Here is a 21,921-nt window from a genome sequence, read left to right as displayed (position 1 = left end):
TCAACAGAACTGAAATGAACCAAATATTTTCTAATAACTTTCACACAAATCTGAAACAGAAATCTGAAACAGAAAAAGGGCACAACTGTTATTGCTGACCTAGAATTAAATACTTTAAAAATGAGTGATCTATGATGATATTTTAAAAAGGAAATTTGAGAATGCTCAAGTTCTAATGCTAAGCTACTCTTTCCATCTAGAAAAAACTTAAACATAGCTGTTAAAATTTTTACGCCAATTTTCTGAAATAAGGCAGAAATACATTTTCATTATATACTGTATACTTTCCCCAAAATATCTGAGAAAAAATACAAAAAACTGCCAATGAATCACCACCCCCAATCCAGAGGCCATCTGTTTAAAAACGAGCAATCAAAGTTTCTGCTAAAACCTATGCATACATGTTGAATTCAGCTCTTTCTGTGTTCTTCTATATAAGGTTGCAACCAGAGAGAATTAACTGTGTTCCACAGACAACACATAAAAGCTGAATAAGAATCTTGTTCAGAAATTAGAACTCTGGAAATCACTGTAAGGTTCACAGGGCACACTCTTTACAAAATGAAAGCTCTAGAATCTCTAGACTATATCTTAATTTTTTTAAAAAAGGAAAAACAGCTCAGTGTTAATTCAAAACAAAATTATGTTAAGCAAAAATGACAGAGTTTATTTCAGTCTCTCAAACATCAAAGAGAGTTCTTAAGAATACAATATGAGTAGGGTCATGAACTGGTTCAACATACTTAACTGGTAGTATTATGAATTACAATGAATGCTGCTGCTTTCTAAAAATGAATGTCTCAAAGAGGAAATAACCTCCTTGGCATGCCTACAGCTACACAACACATTTGTTTCATTGCTTTTAAGTGTCTGTGCGGGAGGCTCTGAATAAGTCAATGAGAGGACTTCAGTCAGAGCAGCACGCAGGTCTACTGAGCAGATCAGATGACACGCTCAGGAAATTAACAAGAAGAGGTATGTATTTTACAAATAAATAGATAAATAAATATTTTACAAATAATTAGAAATAATCTAAAGATTTTTTCCCTTTCTTCAGAAAAACTGCTGCTGTATCTTTCATTTCTATTCAGTGGCTTAAAAACCAAAATGAAAATTTTACCAATGTTATAGGAGAGATATTTTAATACAGGATTTACAGATTTTATTTACTTGAGAGGGGGAGAGACGGAGAGCACAAGTGGAGAAGCGTGCTGCCTGCTGAGCAGGAGGCCCTGACGTGGGGCTCAATACCGGAACCCTGGGATCATGACCTAAACCAAATGCAGACGCTTAACCGGCTGACCCACGTAGGCACCCCTGGATTTACAGATTTTATGAATTAATGGTTTAACCTTCCTCTTAGCTTATCCTCCTTCCCAAGGAAACTGGGGAGGTTAAAGAAAAAAATGACTACTTAAAGCAAAAAAAGAACTGTTTCAAATTTGGCATAAAGTGATAAATTTGGAAAATATTTGTGGCAGTAATAGGCTTTCTCTGAAAGATGATTTTATTAAAAACAATTATTTGGATCCTACTAATACCCATTTTTTTTTCCTTCTCTCAAACTAAAGGAATTTTAAAATGTTGCATAAAAATGGCTATTACAGGGGCGCCTGGGTGGCTCAGTGGGTTTAAGCCTCTGCCTTCAGCTCAGGTCATGAGCCCCACATCCGGCTCTCTGCTCAGTGGGGAGCCTGCTTCCTCCTCTCTCTCTGCCTGCCTCTCTGCCTACTTGTGATCTCTGTCTGTCAAATAAGTAAGTAAAATCTTTAAAAAAAAATGGCTATTACATCAGTATTAAGATAAAACTGACCAGATAAAACCCAATTACAAATAAGGATTCCTAGCTGGTAAATCATTCATATGGACCTTAGGTGGGCTTGAAGAATTTCTAGGTGGGTAAACGGTGTGTACCAAAAAGTTCTATTCAGAATTATTTAGTGCTTTAATGTTTCTATTCTTCTGTACATATTCTAAGATAAAGGTAAAAAGACATTTATGGGTCAGGAAACATCTAGCCTTTTTAAAAAAATAAGCACTGAAAAAAGTAATGCATCTCCTGTTTCGTGACCTGAGGCATATCAGGAACACGACTGTGGAAATAGGTTGCATTGTCACAAATGCACAAGGGACCTATTGAGATGGGAAGGGCTACTAAGTTCAAGAGTTTTTTCTGTTTTTTGAAAATAACAAAATAAAATAATGCAATCTACATATTTTAAATCTAGGGGGAACTCTTTCGAACTCACTGGCATTCAAATTCAAACACGAGTCTATTGCTACAGCAGAGAGAGAGAGAGAGAGAGAAAGAGCAGAGAGAAGACAGAAAAAGTGGTAAACAGTCTTTCTTTCATAGCTATCAGTTTCTTTCACTAAGCCTTCTGAAATCTGAGCCTCTGCAGAAGACTAAACCCTGGGCCTTACCTACAGAAATGGACAGAAGTTTGTATACTCTCATTTTCAAGAACCCAAAAATTTTTTTAAAGGAAGGAATCAACTTTGGCTTTGAGTGTTTGGCCTGGGTACAATGCCTTTAAAAAGCAGATGACCAGCTTAGCTACCGACCATGCAGACCACTGTCCGGAATTGGATCACATCACACAAAAACAGCAAATGGCCTTCTCTTACAGAATATCAGAACAGAGCACAATTCCTGAGCACATTTTGCAGAGCTCCTTTCATCACTTAATCTTTGCTAACTGGTCTGGATTACAGACAGAATCGATGCCAGAGGAAATGAAACAGACTGGTGAGCAAGAGGGAAATAAACCGCGCTGGGCAGCTCTTCTGATAATCCTGGTGATAATACCCACAATTGGTGGGAACATTCTTGTTATTCTGGCTGTTTCACTGGAGAAAAAGCTGCAGTATGCTACTAATTATTTTCTAATGTCCCTGGCAGTGGCTGATTTACTGGTTGGATTGTTTGTGATGCCGATTGCCCTCTTGACAATAATATTTGGTAAGTATTTCACTTTGCTCCTGGCATCAAACCACAGAACTATGATATACCATCAGAGAAAAGGATACTCAGTCTTTAAAGATGGACATGGACCATTTAAAGATAACAGTAGGTAAACAGTCCCTCATTTCCATCATCTTCTACAGTTGATAATTAGTTTTAAAGAGCAAAAAATAATTTCTTAGAAACATTCTACTCTTAACCCAGCCATCTAATAAAAGTCTAATTAGCCATCTAATCATTTAAAAAGTCATCCAAGTTAGCAAGATTCACAGATTCTGCATTCATCGCCTAAAAATTAAGTGAAGAACAGACCTATACTTTAACTTTCCCATTATCAATACTTTTCTTCCCTTGACCAAGCAACAGCAAGGACACTTTTGTGACAGCTGGTTGTTTGCTGGGTTATTGATTAATGATAAAATCTTCGAATCACTTAATTCCAATTAGAATCACTAAACACCAATTTAAAATTGGAATTGTTCTAACAGTTCTTGTTATTTTTTTTATCGTTTGTGTACTTTAGCCTTAAACATAATTCTTAACATGTATGTCATGTCAAGAAAATATTATGTTTAGTTGCTAAAGGAAATGGTCTGGCTCATAGTGTCCTAAGAAATGATTCATCTGTTTAATTTTTATGATTTCTGATGATCCATGTCCTTGATACATGTCAGACAAATCTGATTCAAAATAAAATTAAATATTAAAAATTTATTAAAAATGAACAATTAAAACAAGAGACCAAAACCTGAGTTATTACAATAATAACTTGATATTAAAATATTAGTTTGTTATAAGAAAAGAGATAATAATATTAAAACGAAAGTTTTCACTTATGTGTATCATCTCCAGTTACAGTATTTGGGTAAATACAAATAATTCTGTTGATAAATTATTAGGGCTTCTGAGAATCAGCATAAAGAAAATACTTAACTTATTCAGTGCTTTGTATAAATTGATATTAGACTCATTAACTGCTTAAGAAAAATGACTATTTGTAGCAGATAGGGCTTCTTGAAATTATGCTTATATGGTGAGGATAAAAATATTTCAGGTTATAGAAGTAAAGTTTATTTACCTAGAACATGTGTTAGAAGGAGAATAAAAACTCTAATTTAAAAAAAAACACTCCAATTTAAACTATTATATTTAGGTTTAAATGTTACATTTTTAAGTAATTATAGAAAGATACCTAAATTAAGTGTTTGATCCCTCAAATGAGATGGTGACAGGCTAAACTTTCCTTCTAAATTAACATCTAACCAAGGCTTTACATTTTATAGCAGGGCAAGCAGTAATAAGTAAGGTTCTACAGCTTTAATGGACTCTCTAATCATTAATAATATCTATCTATCCCTTCTTTTATAAATTTGTAATTTTTTGAATATTTTAGTACAACATGTAACCATGGGAAGTAATTAAGAAATTTTACTCTAAAGGAGAACCTAAAGGATCTTGATTCCGAAAAAAGTTTAAAAGAAATAAAATAAATGAGGATAATGTAGAAACATTTATGTATATTAAATACTGCAGATACTTGATTCAAGGCTCTTTTTTTTTTCCTTTTTCGACCAACTTTTTTTTTTAACTTTTTTTAAAATTTTATTTATTTTTTCAGCGTAACAGTATTCATTGTTTTTGCACAACACCCAGTGCTCCATGCAAAATGTGCCCTCCCTATTACCCACCACCTGTTCCCCCATGATTCAAGGCTCTTATCTCCAAACACACAATAGTAATTAATTTGTAAAATCACACTCTTTAAATTATGTTTTTGCTAGACATACAGAAAATGTTACAACGCTCATCTTATTTTACTACCGTAAAATGTAATTGATATATTATTTTGAATAAATAAGACTGAGTTACACAGAACTGAATATTAACTCTAAAGTCCATATCAAACATCCACTATTTGCAAATTACTGTGGTAGATACTCAAATTATCAGCTAAATAGTTAAAGAATCTTAAAAAGCTAATAAGTTCCATAGTATTAAAGCGATTAGATAAAACAGAAAAACAGATAAAAGAGAGAATTCCATGTGGTCCACAGAAAAATGGTAGGTATCTGCAGCTGACGACTGAGCTGATATTTAAACTTTTGGGGCCCAAGATATTCTTGGCAATAAATGGTAGCAGAAAACCCAACATATTTTAACATAAAATATATGGAATGTCTTCCTATTTATGTCCTAAATAACTATGGTATGTTTTAACTACATTTCATTCTTTCAAATGCTTGTTAATTTTTAAAAAATAAAATAAAAACTTCTGTGGTCTCAAACACTTCTACTATCAGTAATGAAGCAATACTGGGGGATTAGATTTTTAAAAACTAAACTAACCTGGGAACTTAAACACTACTTGAAAATTATTGTTTTAAATTCATTATTAAAGACATTATTCCATTTCTAAGAGAAAGTATATGAGAAAATGCATGCTCTGCACTCTAAAAAGCTTCAAAAGGATGCATTCATAAATTGGAAACTGCACATACTATAAATTGGGACTTGACCTCAAACACTAAGATTTTTATAGCCCTTCACATGTTAACAAATACAAAGACTTCCTAAATTAATGCAGTTACAAGAATTTTTGATAACTTTAAAGGGGGGAATAGATTTTGTGTATTTTTCTCTCATTTATAGGAATCATCTTCTGAACTTCAGAAGTCTGTACAAACAAGTGTCCCTGATTCTGTAAACACAAAACATTAACTACCACTGAGTAGTATGAGTGCTTTTAATTATCTCAGGGAAATTAAATGAAAGTAACAAAAGAAACTTTACATTAGTTAACATTCTAATAAAATTAAGTTTTGAAAAAAGGAGAGCAATGAAACTTTAAAAACTGACTCTTATGCTGAGGAGTATGTTATTCAACCAATGATTTACATAATATTTGATTATATAATATTGTTTGCTTTTTTTTTTTTAACAGAATTTCTATTTTAGCAAGATTATGATGACTGGCCTAACACGGTCTCTCAAATGAATTGTAATACCTATGTCAATCTTTCTGCCACTTCTTCCACTCTGGGAGCACTAGACTTAACCTTTGCTTTGTAGGTCTAGTTTTGACTGTCTTGTGTATAATTCCCAAAATCCACGATCATAAGTCAGTGGCTTATAACATAAGGCTTAAAAATGCCTACTTAGAAGGCATTTAGAAATACCTCAATAGGATGCAAAGAAAAACAGAACATCATATGCCAATATAAAAAAGACAGGATGTTCATACTTATGAACTTCTCTGAACTTTTCTCTCATTAAATAAATGATTACAAATGTAAAGGAGAAAATACAGTGTTTGGTCATTCATTGGTCATTACTGGTTTATTTATAACTTAAGTTTTAATCCACATCTCACAATTAAAGTTGAAATAGTATCTATGCTATAACTGCAAGAGGCTGTAGAAAATAAAATGGTTGCAAGACAGGGATCTGAAGCAAGACATCCTAGGCACTGAATCCTGAAATAGTCAACTAAGGCCCAGCACATTACAGGCACCAGTAACTGGCAAGTATCAGCAGAATATGAGAATAGTTTATATACTTTAAATATGTGATTTAGTTTGGATGTGAGTCTGACCAGAGAGGTGAAACAGATGTACAGCAGTAAAAGAAAAAGAAAATCAGTTATCTATGTGGTGAAATGCTGCTTTACCCAATTCTTAAATGAGGGACCAAAGCAATTAAAGGCACCTCTTTTTGGAAAGTGGAAATTTAGGGTGCATGGGTAGCTCAGTCATTAAGCGTCTACCTTCAGCTCAGGTTCCCCGTGTTGGGCTCCCTGCTTAGCAGGAAGCCTCCTTCTCCCACTCCTACTCCCCCTGCTTGTATTCCCTCTCACATGGTCTTTCTGTCGAATAAATAAATAAAATCTTAAAAAACAAAAAAACAACAAAAAAAGGAAAATGGAAATATAAAAAACCAAGAAAATAAATTTTGTAAGTATTAAATCACTTGAAATGTTGAAAACACTATCATATTAGACATCTAATCCCAGAGTATTTTATATATTCAAATGTAGTGGGAAAATGATAACAAAAACAAAACAGAAGCTTCATAATAAAAACTGAAGCACTGATCTATGTCTTTATTTTCTGAAAGATAAGAATAGAAACGTAAGAATTTCTGAGAATAAAGAAATGGGTACTCTGAGAACCCCATGTCCTTTTCGGCTATGAGGCAATTTAGGGTCTGTCCTACTCCAATATACTCATGAACTATTTACCTTGGTAAACTCTATAGGCGCAGTCCCCTTGGGATAGCTTCAAAAATACAGTCATTTAAAATTCTCAGAAGGCAAATATTTTATGTCTCGGATTTATAGGTTAATTTTAATTATTTTTCTGAATTAATCATATAACTCAGCTTTCCAAACTAAAAACCTGCCGAAAGAGTAAGCAGGTTTCAGATCAGATGAGTGCATCTCACCAAAAAATGGAGTTTCTGGTTAAAAACACTCAGGTTTCTATAGCCATTAAAAAGAAAGCTAAATAAGTAAATAGCCAAGCATACAATGTATATAGGTTATTTATGTCTGCTATTTATATATATACACACACATATAAATATAGAGAGTAAAAGGCATAGTTCATGAAAATTTAAAGTTAAACACATTCTCATACCTTTAAAAAAAAAAGCTTTAAGTTCAGTTGGATACATGTACTCTTGCTACAGCAGACAGGAGGACAAACATACTGGTTTTACAGTGATTATATAACTTAACATTTATTTCTAAGTAGGAGTGTTTTAATGGGTAGGCTGTTTCTGTCAAACAGTAATAGTAATAGGAACTAACATTTATTGAGTGCTTTCTTATGCCAGACATTGTTCTAAACTAAACATGTATTACTGCATTTAATCTTCAAAGCAATCCTATAAAATTGGTATCATCATCATTATCACCACTTTACAAGAGAGGACAGAAGAATAAATGGCAGAGACATGATTTGAACCCCTGAGAATGGACTCCAGAATTCACAGTCTTAACTCACTCTTTTACACTGCTTTCTCAAATGAAATGAGAAATTATGTCAACCGTAATGGTCATATTCGACAAATAGCCAACATTTACATCTGAAATAACTCTACCTAACAAGTCAGCCATAGAGTTTTCTCTGGGGACAAAGCAGACAATATTTTTTTAAAGTTATATTTCATATTAAATGATACAGAATACTTGGGTCTTAAACAATACTTGTACAAATTTTTGGGATGATCACCAGATCTTTTCTGAGGAAGATATGAGACCTGGGCCCATGTCTATGAATTTGAATTTGTTGACCCTTCTCTGGAGACAAACAGAAACTGATGTAATTGAATGGCAATTCTACCACTCCTTATGTATGGTGGTATTTGAAGCATGCAAGTCTTCATTTTAAGCAACAAACTTTGTGCTATTAACATTTTTAGATAAATAAAGAACTATATATGATCCACAACTCAGCAAGATTGTTATGCTCCTATAATTACTGATCTGTAATTATTTCAGGCATCCACAGAGGTGCCATTATTCAAACCTTACTGAAATTAAATTCCTCTTTAAGATTAATTTGGGAGCAGGTGGGAGAAGAGGTAGGTTTTTCAAAGAAAGTTTGTGCACTTTTTGTAAAACAACAAATACTATACAATTTAAGTTTTCCTTCTTCTGCCTTAGCTTTTATGAAAAAGACAAGTTCAGAGCCCCAGAATAGCAGTAATTAATTTAGTTCAGGTACCTGATAACTTATTTCCCTTATATTGACTCTTATATATGTTTTTCTTTCTATATAAATCTATAACTGGTCCATTTGAAATAGTATAGTAAGTTCTTATGGAAGTAAGTTGGACATAATACATTATAACAAATAAATGTAATTATAAATCCTTAAAACAAATTAAAACCCTAATAAAAATAACAAAGTTTTGGAGTAATCTACCCCACACCAAAGTAAGAAACTTTTCTGACCCTGAGCCTATCAAATTAATACTAAATGAAAAGATAATTTTAGAAATGAAAGTATCTGGACTAGGGAAAATCCCTTTATAACCTGAGAATGTCTAGAACAGTTTTTAATTTGTATAAATTCTTAGGTTACCCAAATCTATTTAGGCAGACAAGATTTTTTCTTTTTACTTTATATAAAAGATTTCTATTAATTTAATGCAGTCATGTTACTTTTATGTTCATTTCATAAAAAGCCTATTGACTAGTACCTTCATGAAACTTTCAATTAAAAAGATTAATAATAAAGATCCATCCTCTTAATCCTAAACCTTTATCACAATCTCCTTAAAGAAAATTCCCTATCATGCCTCAGTATTTCTATTAGTAATAAGTACTGACTAAAATAATAAAATTCTAGCAAACTGCATTAATTTTAATATCTGCTTCATGCACCAAAATTGGAGTTTATTTTTTTAAGATTTTATTTATTTATAAAAGATTTTATGTATTTATTTGACAGACAGAGATCACAAGTAGGCAGAAAGGCAGGCAAGGAGAGAGGAGGAAGCAGGCTCCCTGCGCAGAGTCCGATGTGGGGCTCGATCCCAGGACCTTGGGATCATGACCTGAGCCGAAGGCAGAGGCTTTAACCCACTGAATTATTCAGGTGCCCCAAGAGTTTATTTATTTGAGAGAGAGGAAACGGCGGCGAGACAGAGCATGAATTGGGGGTTATGTGTGAGGGGGTGGGGAGGAGAAGCAGGATCCCTGCTGAGCAGGGAGTCCAATGAAGGGTTCAATCTCATGACCTGAGAAGAAGCAGTCTCTTAACCGACTGAGCCACCCAGACGCCCCTGAAAATTTGGAGTTTATAAAATAAATTCATTCTGTTGGAAAGTGAGCCTAACAAGGCTTCACTGGAGCACTAAAGAGCTTTCTCTTTTAGTCCACAATTAGAGTCAAATTGTCTATTTTCCAAAGACTTGTACTTTTTACATGGCTTCCTGCTCATGGCTACTAGATTTATGACTAAAATTTCCCAGATCTTTATTTTTTTTTTAAGATTTTATTTATTTATTTGACAGACAGAGATCACAGGTAGGCAGAGAGGCAGGCAGAGAGAGGAGGAAGCAGGCTCCCTGCTGAGCAGAAAGCCTGATGCAGGACTCAATTCCAGGACCCTGGGATCATGACCTGAGCTGAAGGCAGAGGCTTTAACCCACTGAACCACCCAGGCACCCCTAGAATTTCTCAGATGTTAATTAAAAAACATATAACCCATAATTAGAAAAGCTAAATAGGCAAGTTTAAAACTATGATCAGTATCTCTTGTTATAGCTCTACATTTGAGTATTTTTCTATCTTCTACTCAGTTCTAAATGTAGAACGTCAAGACAGTTTAGAATGTAACATCATTTCAAGTAGTTTCCACTGCACAACTCTTTTAATCATATGTGATTATTTTCACTCTACTTGAACTGTTAGTTTACTTAAGCTGAGGTCCATTGCAGTCTTTCAGTGTCCAAAGTCCTTTTCTACTTATTAACAGAAAACCTGAATACTATGACTAAGAGGGAGAAAAATCTAACTGATTAAGTTTCTCTCTCAAGACAGATTTCTCTGCCATACTTGATTTATTTTGAGAGGTCTCCCATAAATTTCTTCCTATGAGGCATTTTGAGTGCCTATCCTACAACAGTGAATAAATGTTGGTGCATCTTTTAAGACCCAAGATATTATAATGTTTCCCAGGGTCTTCTAAAACACTGCTTTTAAAACATTAATTTGTACGCTTTTGAAAAAAAACATATTCAAATCTATCTCAAAACTCTTTCCCTAAATGATAGCTTTCATTCATTTATTTATTTATTTTTGGTATGGGATGTTAACATCTTTCCACGCCCAAGCTTCTTGAATTTGAACAGTTTACAACTGAAGAGTTTCTTGGTTCTCTGAAATCCTAAAATGGTATCTTGGTCTTCCTTCAACTATCCCAATTATCTGTCAAGGTCAGATAATCATGCAAAAACTATGAAAAGTAGTTTATATTTTTCAGTGGACATACAACAATTAAACTATAAAAAGGATTTAGATAATCTCACATATATATGACATTTGTTCTACACAGAAGTAATTTCCTTTTATTGCAGGTCTAAAATCTGTGTGTGTGTGTGTGTGTGTGTGTGTGTGTGTGTGTTAGAAATGTGAGTTCTAACTGAAATATTCTAGGGGAAACCCTAAAATAAATTTTGAAATTTTGGGTATTTTGGAACTGCAAACATATATATACTGGGTGTATGTATAAAATATAACATATCAATCCATATGTGTTATAGATACTTGCCTAAGTAAATTTATTGGAAAACTACACAGGATATTCAGTATCATATCCAAAACTGAATTTTTTCCAAGTTATTATTTCTCAAATTCTTAAGACTGTATGAGGCATAGAATAAATTTTTTTAAATAAGAGTTTGTTATATAAATTAAGTACTATGTTTAATCCTGACACTTTCTTTTTAAACCATAACTCCCCAGTGCCTGGAGTGAATGATGAAATATGGAAGGATAACAATCTATTTTTCTTCAGAAAAATCTGCAGTCATTCCTTTTGCAAACTTTATTCAAGAACTACTTCTGTCAAAAAGAAAACTCCAATCATTTCACTTAATTATTTCACCAAATGAGAATTTGCTATAAACAAAGATCACGCTGCTAGTTATTGCGAGAAATGAGCCAAATCCTAGGCTTCACTGAGATTCCCATTCTAATACTCTTTTTGCTACATTGTATTGCCTCCTCTATATGGTAAAATATTCTTTTTATACCAAAGCAGCTTAAAAATTAATTTTATTTGACTAGCAAGGTTAAGTTGCAGTTGCAACACTGTGGAAATTTTTAAAAGATCACGAAAGGAACAGACAAAAGAGCAACTATGGTCAAATGAATGCTAAAAATGCTAAGCTGCTGATTTTGAAAAAGGGTGCTGTGATTACTATACGAAATAGAAAATGTATTTAAAAGGGACCATTTACAGAAATACATTTATTATTACTGAATCCATTATCTAAAGTTAGACATCTTGTGGAGGTTAACTCATAAAATTTCAAATAAGTAACAAAAAGTTAAAAAATATGTATCACTTTAAAAAGAAACTGCAAACTGAAGATTGCCATTCATGAGAATATGCTTTTGTTTTGTTTTTCAGAGGCTATGTGGCCCCTCCCACTTGTTCTATGCCCTGCCTGGTTATTTCTTGATGTTCTTTTTTCTACTGCATCCATCATGCATCTCTGTGCCATTTCCGTGGATCGTTATATAGCCATCAAAAAGCCAATCCAGGCCAATCAATATAACTCACGAGCCACAGCACTCATCAAGATTACAGTGGTATGGCTAATTTCAATAGGTATGTGGGGAATGTCAGGGTGTGGGGTGGTATAAATAAACAGCTTTTGGTTTCTTTTGGATAAGAAACATACCAGGCCAGGTAGGCTGTGAAACTTAGCATAAGAGATCAAGGCAGACTATTGATATACTGGTACACCAACACAAACTCTTTATGCCATGCCATCATATAAAATCACACTATCAACAACATGTGTGAAAAAGCAAAAAGTTCATGTCCTCAGAAAGAACCATCTTCATAAACGTTCCTGAGATATCTTCCTGCTTTGATTTTGACATGCAGGAAGACTAAGTCTGAAAACAGGTTTTGTTTCTGTCAATAGATCATTAAGGTCTAGGGAGCATGCGGAATCTCGAAATTAGTATTAGAGTAACAAAAAAATAAAATGCATCTTCAGTCACACTTAAGAAGATAAACAGGAAAAGAGAAAAAAGAAAAAAAAGAAACAAACACTTTGTATGCACGTACTAAAGACCATAAATTCATCTTGGAAGCCAATATGTGTATAGAATAAAGGCAGTAAGTGTCTACATAAGTGTTCTGAATATATGATTAATCGGAGGTTTTAAGAGAGATGCTAGCGATATTCAGAAATGATTTACATAAGAAAATAATATTTCTTCTAAACTGCCTTATGCCCTTGTGCCCATCTTTAATGCTCAAAGATAGCTTCTATGATAGAGTATCCTAGCATGAAGTACAGCAGAAATAATTCAGACCTCTTATAAGTTAGTATCAGAAAAAGATTCAAAACAATTATTACGATGATCATCAACAGTCTGACTAGCAGATTCACTTCTTCCTAGGGGAAAAAAAAAATCAAGAGAGATCTGGAATGCTAAAGGAAAACCATGAAAAAGACATGGTCTCTCTCTAATCAAAATAAGAACACTGGGCAAAAAAGCAAGATAATGAAAGTGACCTTTATGTTCCTGAAACAATAGCAGGGCCAAACCTCTTCTGAAAAGTTTGGAGGTAAAAGTAAGGAGCGTTACTACTCTGGCTTGTGAAGAAATCAGGGCCAAGGAAAAGTCTATTCAGAACAACAGGTTTGTAAGCAGAGAGATAGGCTAGTTTTGGGGACAGGTGCTGATTGGCAGAGCAGAAAAGGCCCCCCAAAAGAATCCAGAGAAAGGGCATGGGAGATAATGGGTAACAGTCACCAAAATTTAAAGTGGAAAAGAGGGAAACTACAGTAGCTCATGCCAGAAGTTCCAATCTTTTTGGTAAACTCACTGCAATAAGGGAGAGGATGGGGGGAGACAGTGTGAGGTATGTGTGTGTTGGGTTAAGGTGGAGGAAACAGGGCAAAGGCAGGGAGAAAACAGGAGAAACGATCCTTAAGAAGAATTAAAACATTTGAAACCATGAAATAAATATGATCAAGCCAATAAATAGCCTACTGTTAGAAGTGATACTCAATTAAAGCTGGTTCGCATGAATCCATAAGCAGATCAAATCTCTGTTGCATACCTGTGACAAACTAGATATCAAGAATACAAAGATAAAGAAAAAAGAGCCTCTATATTCAAGGAAGGCAGATAATAAACAAATTAGACTAATACAAAGTATTAAGTAGGCAGGAAGAAAAGAATAAAGAGAAGACTCCAGATTTACAGCTTTGGAAGGGATCTTATAAATTCACTTTTTCCTTTTATAGATGAGAAAAGAAACATAGAGGTTTTATTTTTTAAAAAGATTTTTATTTATTTATTTGAGAGAGAGAGCGTTAACAAGCAGGAGGGGAGGAGCAGAGGGAAAGGGAGAAAGAAGCTCCCTGCCCTGACATGGGGCTCAACCCCAGCACCTGGGACCATGACCTGGGCCGAAGATGCTTACCGACTGAGCCACCCAGGTGCCCCAAAACATAGAGGCTTTAGATAGTTGGCTTAAAGACTGTTAAGAGCTTTTCAGCACCAAGGCCACAATCAATGCTGTGTTCATTTCATCACCCTTTGTTTGTAGGCCCAGTGACAATTTAGTAACTTTGTAGAAGAAAAAGCAGATGATAGGGTTAGTTCAGTTTTTAAATTCTGCAAAATGCTGAAAAGAGCTCACTTTCTTCTGGACTTAGTTATCCTCAGTAAGACCTGGCAAAAAGTAAGGTATGAAAGAGTAAGGGGATAAGGGTATAAAAAGTACCAGTGAAAACTTATGTTATTGACCACCAATCTGGTTGGAAAGGTAATGTGAACCTTGAAGGAGGTTAACAGAATGTGAAAATAGAGAAGGATGAATGGACTAGAGGTCAGCATAACTGTAAAACGATGTCCCACAGTAATGAAGATTAGCAGGGCAAGAAAGGGAAATTTCACACAAAGTTCTTGGTTTTAGATGTGGGAGAGTTTTAAGAGGGTTTGTGGATGCCTTCAGGAGTGCAAATAATAATAATGAGGGTTGATACACCAGAAACTAATATAATACTGTATGTTAACTACATTGGAAATAAAATTTTAAAAATAATAAAAGATATCAGAATGGAGTTCAACAGACACAAAATGAAGGTGTCAGAAGGGTCATCAATAAGGTCAAGTCATGGAACGTAACAGCAATGGAATGGTGGAGAGGAAGGCTTTAGCAAGGTGTTGAATCTACTGAGGAAGATGGATAGAGGTCCTGGAAGTTGGTTGATGATCTGCATGGAGAACAGAATATTGTAAGCAGATTATCAGTAGACTTCAAAAGGGAAGGGTTTTGGGGAGAAAAGTGGGAAAATTACTTAGAATTACCAGGGTACAGCGGGGTCAGCCAACTTTTCCTGTAAACACCAAGAGAGTAAATATTTTGGGCTTGCAGGCTCTAACTGTTTCTGTCACAACTACTCAGCTTCGCAGCAGGAGAGTAAAAGCAATCATAGACAATTTGTTAACAAATGGGGATGGCCGTGTTCCAATAAAATTTTATTTACAAAAACAGGATGCAGGCCAGATTCAGCTCTCAAGCTGTAATACGCTGACTTCTAGTGTAGAACAGTAAGTATAAAGAATCCACTTTCTGGTAGGAGAGTTGAGGAAAAGTAGAAAAAGCAGTAGCCTCCCTGTTAGAAGGTATTTGAGGAAAATATTTTCATCAAAGGCTCTTCAGTTACCATAAAAAGGCTGTGTACATGATGAAGTACTTTCAGATTCATAAAAAACAACAACAACCAAGGATTCTAGAGATTTCTAAAGATACAGTTAATTTAAACTTCTTTTTAAGAATCTGCTGTTTCGGGCACCTGGGTGGCTCAATGGGTTAAAGCCTCTGCCTTCGACTCAGGTCATGACCCCAGGGTCCTGGGATGGAGCCTCGCATCGGGCTCCCTGCTCAGTGGGGAGCCTGCTTCCTCCTCTCTCTCTCTCTGCCTGTCAAATAAATAAATAAAATCTTAAAAAAAAAAAAGAATCTGCTGTTTCAAAGGGAAAGGATTCAGGATAACACTTGTGTACTTAGTCTAATAAGCTACTTCACATGGCAAGATCATATTTAAATACCCACTCCATGGTATTTAAAGTACTAGAAAATTAGCATGAGATATATTTCTTTCATATCTATTAGAGGAACTCTCAATCTGAAAATAAATTTCATTTGGATGTCTTCTTTGCAGAAATGTCTGTTCATGTCTTCTGCCCATTTCTTGGTTGGCTTATTTGTTCTTTGGGTGTTGAATTTGATAAGTTCTTTATAGCTTTTGAATACAAGACCTTTATCTGATACATCATTTGCAAATACCTTCTCCCTTTCTGTCGGATATCCAAGTGGCCAACAGACACATGAAAAAGTGCTCAACATCACTCAGCATCAGGGAAATACAAATCAAAACCACAGTGAGATATCCCCTCACAGCAGTCAGAATGGCTAAAATTTACAAGTCAGGAAATGACAAATGTTGACAAGGATGTGGAGAAACACCTATGCTGTTGGTGGGAATGCAAGCTGGTGCAGCCACTCTGGAAAACAGTGTGGAGGTTCCTCATAAAGTTGAAAATAGAGCTACCCTACGACCCAACAATCGCACTACTGGGTATTTATCCTAAAGATACAAATGTAGTGATCTGAAAGGGCACTTGCACACCAATGTTTATAGCAACAATGTCCACAGTAGCCAAACTATGGAAAGAGTCTAGATGTCCATCAATAGATGAATGGATAAAGAAGATGTGGTTTATTTATACAATGGAATACTATGTAGCCATCAAAAAACCCGAAATCTTGCCACTTGCAATGACCTGGATGGAACTAGAGGGTATGATGCTGAGCGAAGTAAGTCAATCAGGGAAAGACAATTATCATATGATCTCTCTGATATGAGGAAATTGAGAGGCAGGGCAGGGGGTTATGGGGGGAAGGGAGGGAAAAAAATGAAACAAGATGGGACTGGGGAGGAAGACAAACCATATGAGACTCCCCCCACCCCCCCATATGAGACACTTAATCTCAGGAAAAAACTGAAGGTTGCTAGGGAGTGGGGGGAAATAGGGTGGCTGGGTTAAGGACACTGGGAAGGGTATGTGCTTTGGTGAGTGCTGTGAATTGTGTAAGACTGATGATTTACGGACTTGTACCCCTGAAGCAAATAACACTCTATAAGTTAATAAAAAAGAAATAAGAAAAGGAAAGTAAATTTCATGATTCATATGATCTCAAATATTTAAGTAGCATTTAAAAAAAAAAAAAAAAACAACGAACTCCACTTAGTTTTCCCGAAGTCGTCAGAGGAAAAGATTAAGACGCTCATAAATTACAAATAATGAAAATGTCTATTAAATCAAACTCTGTAGCCTCAAAGACAATAGTCATCTATCTAGAATTAAGATACTGCATGAATGTACTCTGAAGTCTCTTTAAATCAACAACATTGGATATAAAGATAAAGCAAATTCTCCTCTGAACTACTTTTTCTTAACCTGGGATAGATCAACAAACAAACAGATTATGAGAAATGGAGAATAAATGACATTCTCTTTATTTTGTAGACATACTACAGCTTTAGGGAAGCTTAAATTATAAACTTGAAATCACGAATCAATCTCTGTTTAAAAACGTCAGGTTTGCTTACTTGGGTCTATTTGTTAAATCTTCCTTTAATTAAATGCTTTGACAGATTCTGCACTGTGTGTACTAGGAATGAAAATCCACTAACCATTAACCACATAAAGTCACTAAGATAAACTCTAAAAGGATCTAATCTAAGAGTCAAAGGTCATAAAATTAACTCAATTTATCTTGTTCCCTCTTCCTTAGGCATTGCCATTCCAGTACCCATTAGAGGGATAGAAACTGATGCAGGTAACCCAAGCAACATCACCTGTGTGCTGACAAAGGATCGTTTTGGCAACTTCATGCTCTTTGGCTCACTGGCTGCCTTCTTCACACCTCTGGCAATCATGATTGTCACCTACTTTCTCACTATCCAAGCTTTACAGAAGAAAGCTTACTTGGTCAAAAACAAGCCACCTCAACGCCTAACGTGGTTGGCTGTGTCTACAGTCTTCCATAGTTCCAAAGAAACACCTTGCTCATCACCTGAAAAGGTGGCAATGCTGGATAGTTCCCACAAAGGCAAAACTCTGCCCAACTCAAGTGATAAGATACGTAGGCGAAGAATGTCCACGGTTGGAAAAAAGTCTGTGCAGACCATTTCCAATGAACAGAGAGCCTCTAAGGTTCTAGGGATTGTTTTTTTTCTCTTTTTGCTTATGTGGTGCCCCTTTTTTATTACAAATATAACTTTAGTTTTATGTGATTCCTGCAACCAGACTACTCTCAAAATGCTTCTAGAGGTATTTGTGTGGATAGGCTACGTTTCCTCAGGGGTGAATCCTTTGATCTACACCCTCTTCAATAAGACATTTCGGAACGCATTTGGCCGATACATCAGCTGCAATTACCGGGCCATGAAATCAGTAAAAACTGTCAGAAAATGTTCTAGCAATATCTACTTCCGAAATCCAAGGGCAGAGAACTCTAAGTTTTTCATGAAACATGGAATGAGAAACGGGATTAATCCTGCCGTGTTCCAGAGCCCAATGAGGCTCCGCAGTTCAAACATTCAGGCTTCCTCAATCATTCTACTAGATACACTTCTCCTCACAGAACATGAAGGTGACAAAACTGAAGAGCAAGTCAGTTACGTATAGAAGGAATGTCAGTTTTCATCTAATTAATATACGAATAATATACGAATTAATTAATATACAAATTAAATAATGAATCCAATTAATATACGAATATTCATATATAATAATATATGAATAAGGTGATGAAGATGAGATAAATGTACCAAGAATTATAAAAGAAGAACTTTATGTCATGAATCAAATCATCTCTTTAAAATAAGAGTTATCTATTAAGATGATACAATTTTCTTTATTTGGACAAAACTACTCCATGAAAAAAATCATTTTGTATAGCTGAAAGCAAAAACAATCCAGCAGTCTGGCTAAATGTTAAGGTATTCAAATGAAATAAAATTAAGTAAATCGGTAAGTTTCAGTCTTAAAAACAAACAATGTCATTGTAATAATTTGTTTAGTTCCTAACTCTATGAAAGCTGTGCTAAGAATGAAATAAGACAAAAAAGCATTAACCTCTTCAAAGCCTTAAAAACATAAGGCGTAACACAGAACAACAACGAGAGGAAGAGAAGACTAAAAATAAGTACACAGAATGATCGCATCTGGAGGTAAACTAAGATTGTCACTACAGTCTGGCTCAGTTAAAGGTAGTCATGATATTGCTTTGATCAAGAAACTTGTGATGGAAGGGTAGGGAGGACGGTTATTGGGTATCACACAAAGTAACAGGATCTCAGAACTAGAGCTGTTTGTTAAATGTCAGATACCAGGTACATCTACTCACCAGAAGTGGGTCTAACTTAGAGAACGAGAGGACGCAAATGAAATCACTCCTGAGTACCTGAAATTCGTTTTGTTCCTTGGAGAACAAATGCAAACTAGAGACACAGGATCTTGATCCAGGAACCTAAACTTTAATGACCCCATAATGACCCAAAAACTTGGCTGAACTCAGGCACAACATTTTTTATTCACCCTTTCCTAATTTCACTGTGCACTGCTAGATCTGGGAATAAATCCAAACTGTGTCACCAGCTAACTGACTAAATTTATGAAAGATACTTAATTTCTCTGAGCCTCAGTTTTCTCAGCTACATAGGGTTCTTATGAGAATGAGTACAGGCGGGCAGTCTGTATTTGTATCCAATTCTAGTTACATCTGATATTTTATTGTCACGCTATTGTCATAAATGGTGAACAAAAGAGTTCTGCAGTGAAGACAGCCCACATCTTAGCTTTTCCTTTTCAGGCTGACCCATTCTTATGTCTCAACCTATTGCTCTAGGGCTGTCCCTCTCCAGGTGATTAAGTTTTAAGAAAATTACTTCAAGAAATGTGCTGGCTATAGAGAAACTCAGCATAAGTGAACCAGGTATATATTCTCCAAATGGCAGAATCCTTTCCTGGAACATAGTTAGAACATAAACCTTATGGGCTCTGTGTCATCTGCCAGAAAGAGTATACCTTGCAAATTTAATCCTAAAATCTCAAAGCTTTAGGCATGGAATTCCCCCCAGCAGTCTAAGATTTTTCAGCAGCATGAAGGGTGGCCCAGTTCAGATATGCAAAATAATTCTTTTGTTTTTTTAAAGATTTTATTTATTTATTTGACAGAGAGGGAGACAGCGAAAGAGGGAATACAAGCAGGGGGAATGGAAGAGGGAGAAGCAGGCTTCCTGCTGAGCAGGGAGCCCAATGCAGGGCTTGATCCCAGGACCCTGGGATTATGACCTGAGTTGAAGGCAGAGGCCCAATGACTGAGCCACCCAGGCACCCCTAATTTAATTCTTGAAGTAAAACTTATCTATTTTGGTTCTAGTCTCTAATATGATGAGTTTGACATTTATTAAGATTTATATTATTGCCAAGTCACATAAGATTAAATTTTCTGATGTCACTTTAACAGTATTCCAAACTGCACCTTAAATATCTGAAGGCATATATAATTGTTCCAGAAGTCTAAATACCAGAGATGGCACACACACTGCCAAACTCCACCCTGAGACAAACTAGAGTAAATGGACTACCTTCTCACATGCTCTATACTGTTTCCAAATTAGTGTATCTGCTTAAACAAACACATACCTACAAAATTAACTGTAAGACCCTTGAACTAGTTAGCGTCAATTCCTGGGGAAAAAAAATCTTTGCTTATAGTCTGCTGAGAGATCTTTCTCTAGGTAATGAGAAATATTCTAGTACTTCTAGAAAATGAAATACAGTTCTAATATAAACTATTTCTGAAAAAGTACAACATAGCACAATCTTTTGCCACTTTGATACACAACTGATTCTTCTGTTATAAGCAAATCTGAGAAGTTAACCACACCAATAGCAACCAAAAGACTAGTTTTAACTTCATAGAAAAAAGAGTAGAACTGTATTCCTTTAGAAAAATAATTTTTAAAAACCTTTCATTTGCTTTTATATTTATCATTAATTAGAAAATGAGTGAAAAAGACAAAATTAAAGTAAGGAAATTATAGCATCAAGAACACAGACACAAAGACACTGAGGCAGAATACAGAGAGTATGTATTGAATTGATACAAAATTGTGAATGGCAATATTGTAAAGATGAGTCACACATTTGGTAGTAACTAACTGCTGGGGGTTCCTTCAAATTCTAAGCATCCATGATGGTGCAACGTTTTTTATTCAAGGAACCCATTTCTCTATGGTATAAAAAAGTCTGTGCCAAGAATCTCCCTCACATCTTGCAAGACCCATTCATATCTGAAAGCATATTAATGTACACATTGAGAAATATCCAGTTTTATATTTTAAGAGCTTAAGTCATAGCAGAGATGACCAGGATTGTCTAATTTTAAGAAAAGTCTACATCAGGGGCACCTGGACGGCTCAGTTGATTAATGGTCTGACTCTTGATTTTGGCTCAGGTCATGATCTCAGGATCAGGAGATCAAGCCCCAGATTGGGCTCTGCAGTCAGCAACAGAGTCTGTCTGAGAGTCTTTCTCCTTTTCCCTCTGCCCCTCCCTCCACTCATGCTCCCATGCTCTCTCTCTAAAATAAATAAATAAAAAAGTAGAATCTTTAAAAAAAAGTTTATATCAGATCATTATAGAAACTTAATCTCAATAAGTATGTAAAGACCAATGCTTCTTTTAACTAGTTTCTTCACTTTCCTTTCCAATGTCAAGTTAAAATAGTTCATACTATGTTCAGTTCCAACTGAGTTTCAGCTAATGCCAAACACAGTACTATAAAAAGAGTTATAATAGTTATAACTATAGCTATAATAAAATCTCCTACTGGACAGATAACAGTGGGCCTAATAATCACCTACTTATTACACAAAAATGTTCTAGATTCATTTCACCAGGGCAAAAATGTTTTTTACTTAATTCTCAATATTTATCTTATATATTAAGAACAAATAACACAAAAACATCAGTAGAAAGAAACACTGAAAATACTGTAACTCCCTGGACTATCTGAGGGTAAAGAAGATAATAGACATGAGAACTGTTAGTTTCCCACAAGACAATTTCATCTAAGTTGAAGTACAAATACATGTTCACCCACATGTTTTCA

General features: G+C 35.1%; 2 protein-coding genes across 5 annotated transcripts in view; one reads left to right on the top strand and one right to left on the bottom strand.

Moving 5' to 3' along the window:
- The window catches only part of PSMD1 (proteasome 26S subunit, non-ATPase 1), a 93,147-nt gene that overhangs the window by 39,311 nt on the left and 31,915 nt on the right, over positions 1-21,921 (bottom strand). The window lies entirely within an intron of this gene.
- Positions 917-20,000, top strand: HTR2B (5-hydroxytryptamine receptor 2B). 3 transcript variants are annotated; one of them, XM_046019076.1, is made up of 5 exons: positions 917-975; positions 2,229-2,749; positions 2,903-2,962; positions 12,109-12,309; positions 17,533-20,000. In XM_046019076.1, exons 2-5 carry the CDS (start codon positions 2,545-2,547, stop codon positions 18,426-18,428), a joined length of 1,362 nt encoding a protein of 453 aa, XP_045875032.1. In that variant the 5' UTR covers positions 917-975; positions 2,229-2,544; the 3' UTR covers positions 18,429-20,000. The 3 variants fall into 3 exon arrangements, with proteins under 3 accessions (XP_045875032.1, XP_045875031.1, XP_045875033.1); XM_046019075.1 differs by having other exon boundaries at positions 2,229-2,962; XM_046019077.1 differs by having other exon boundaries at positions 921-975; positions 2,631-2,962.

Source organism: Meles meles, chromosome 9 (genome assembly GCF_922984935.1).
Source record: "Meles meles chromosome 9, mMelMel3.1 paternal haplotype, whole genome shotgun sequence".
NCBI lineage: Eukaryota > Metazoa > Chordata > Mammalia > Carnivora > Mustelidae > Meles > Meles meles.
This window is presented reverse-complemented; position numbering and strand designations above follow the sequence as displayed.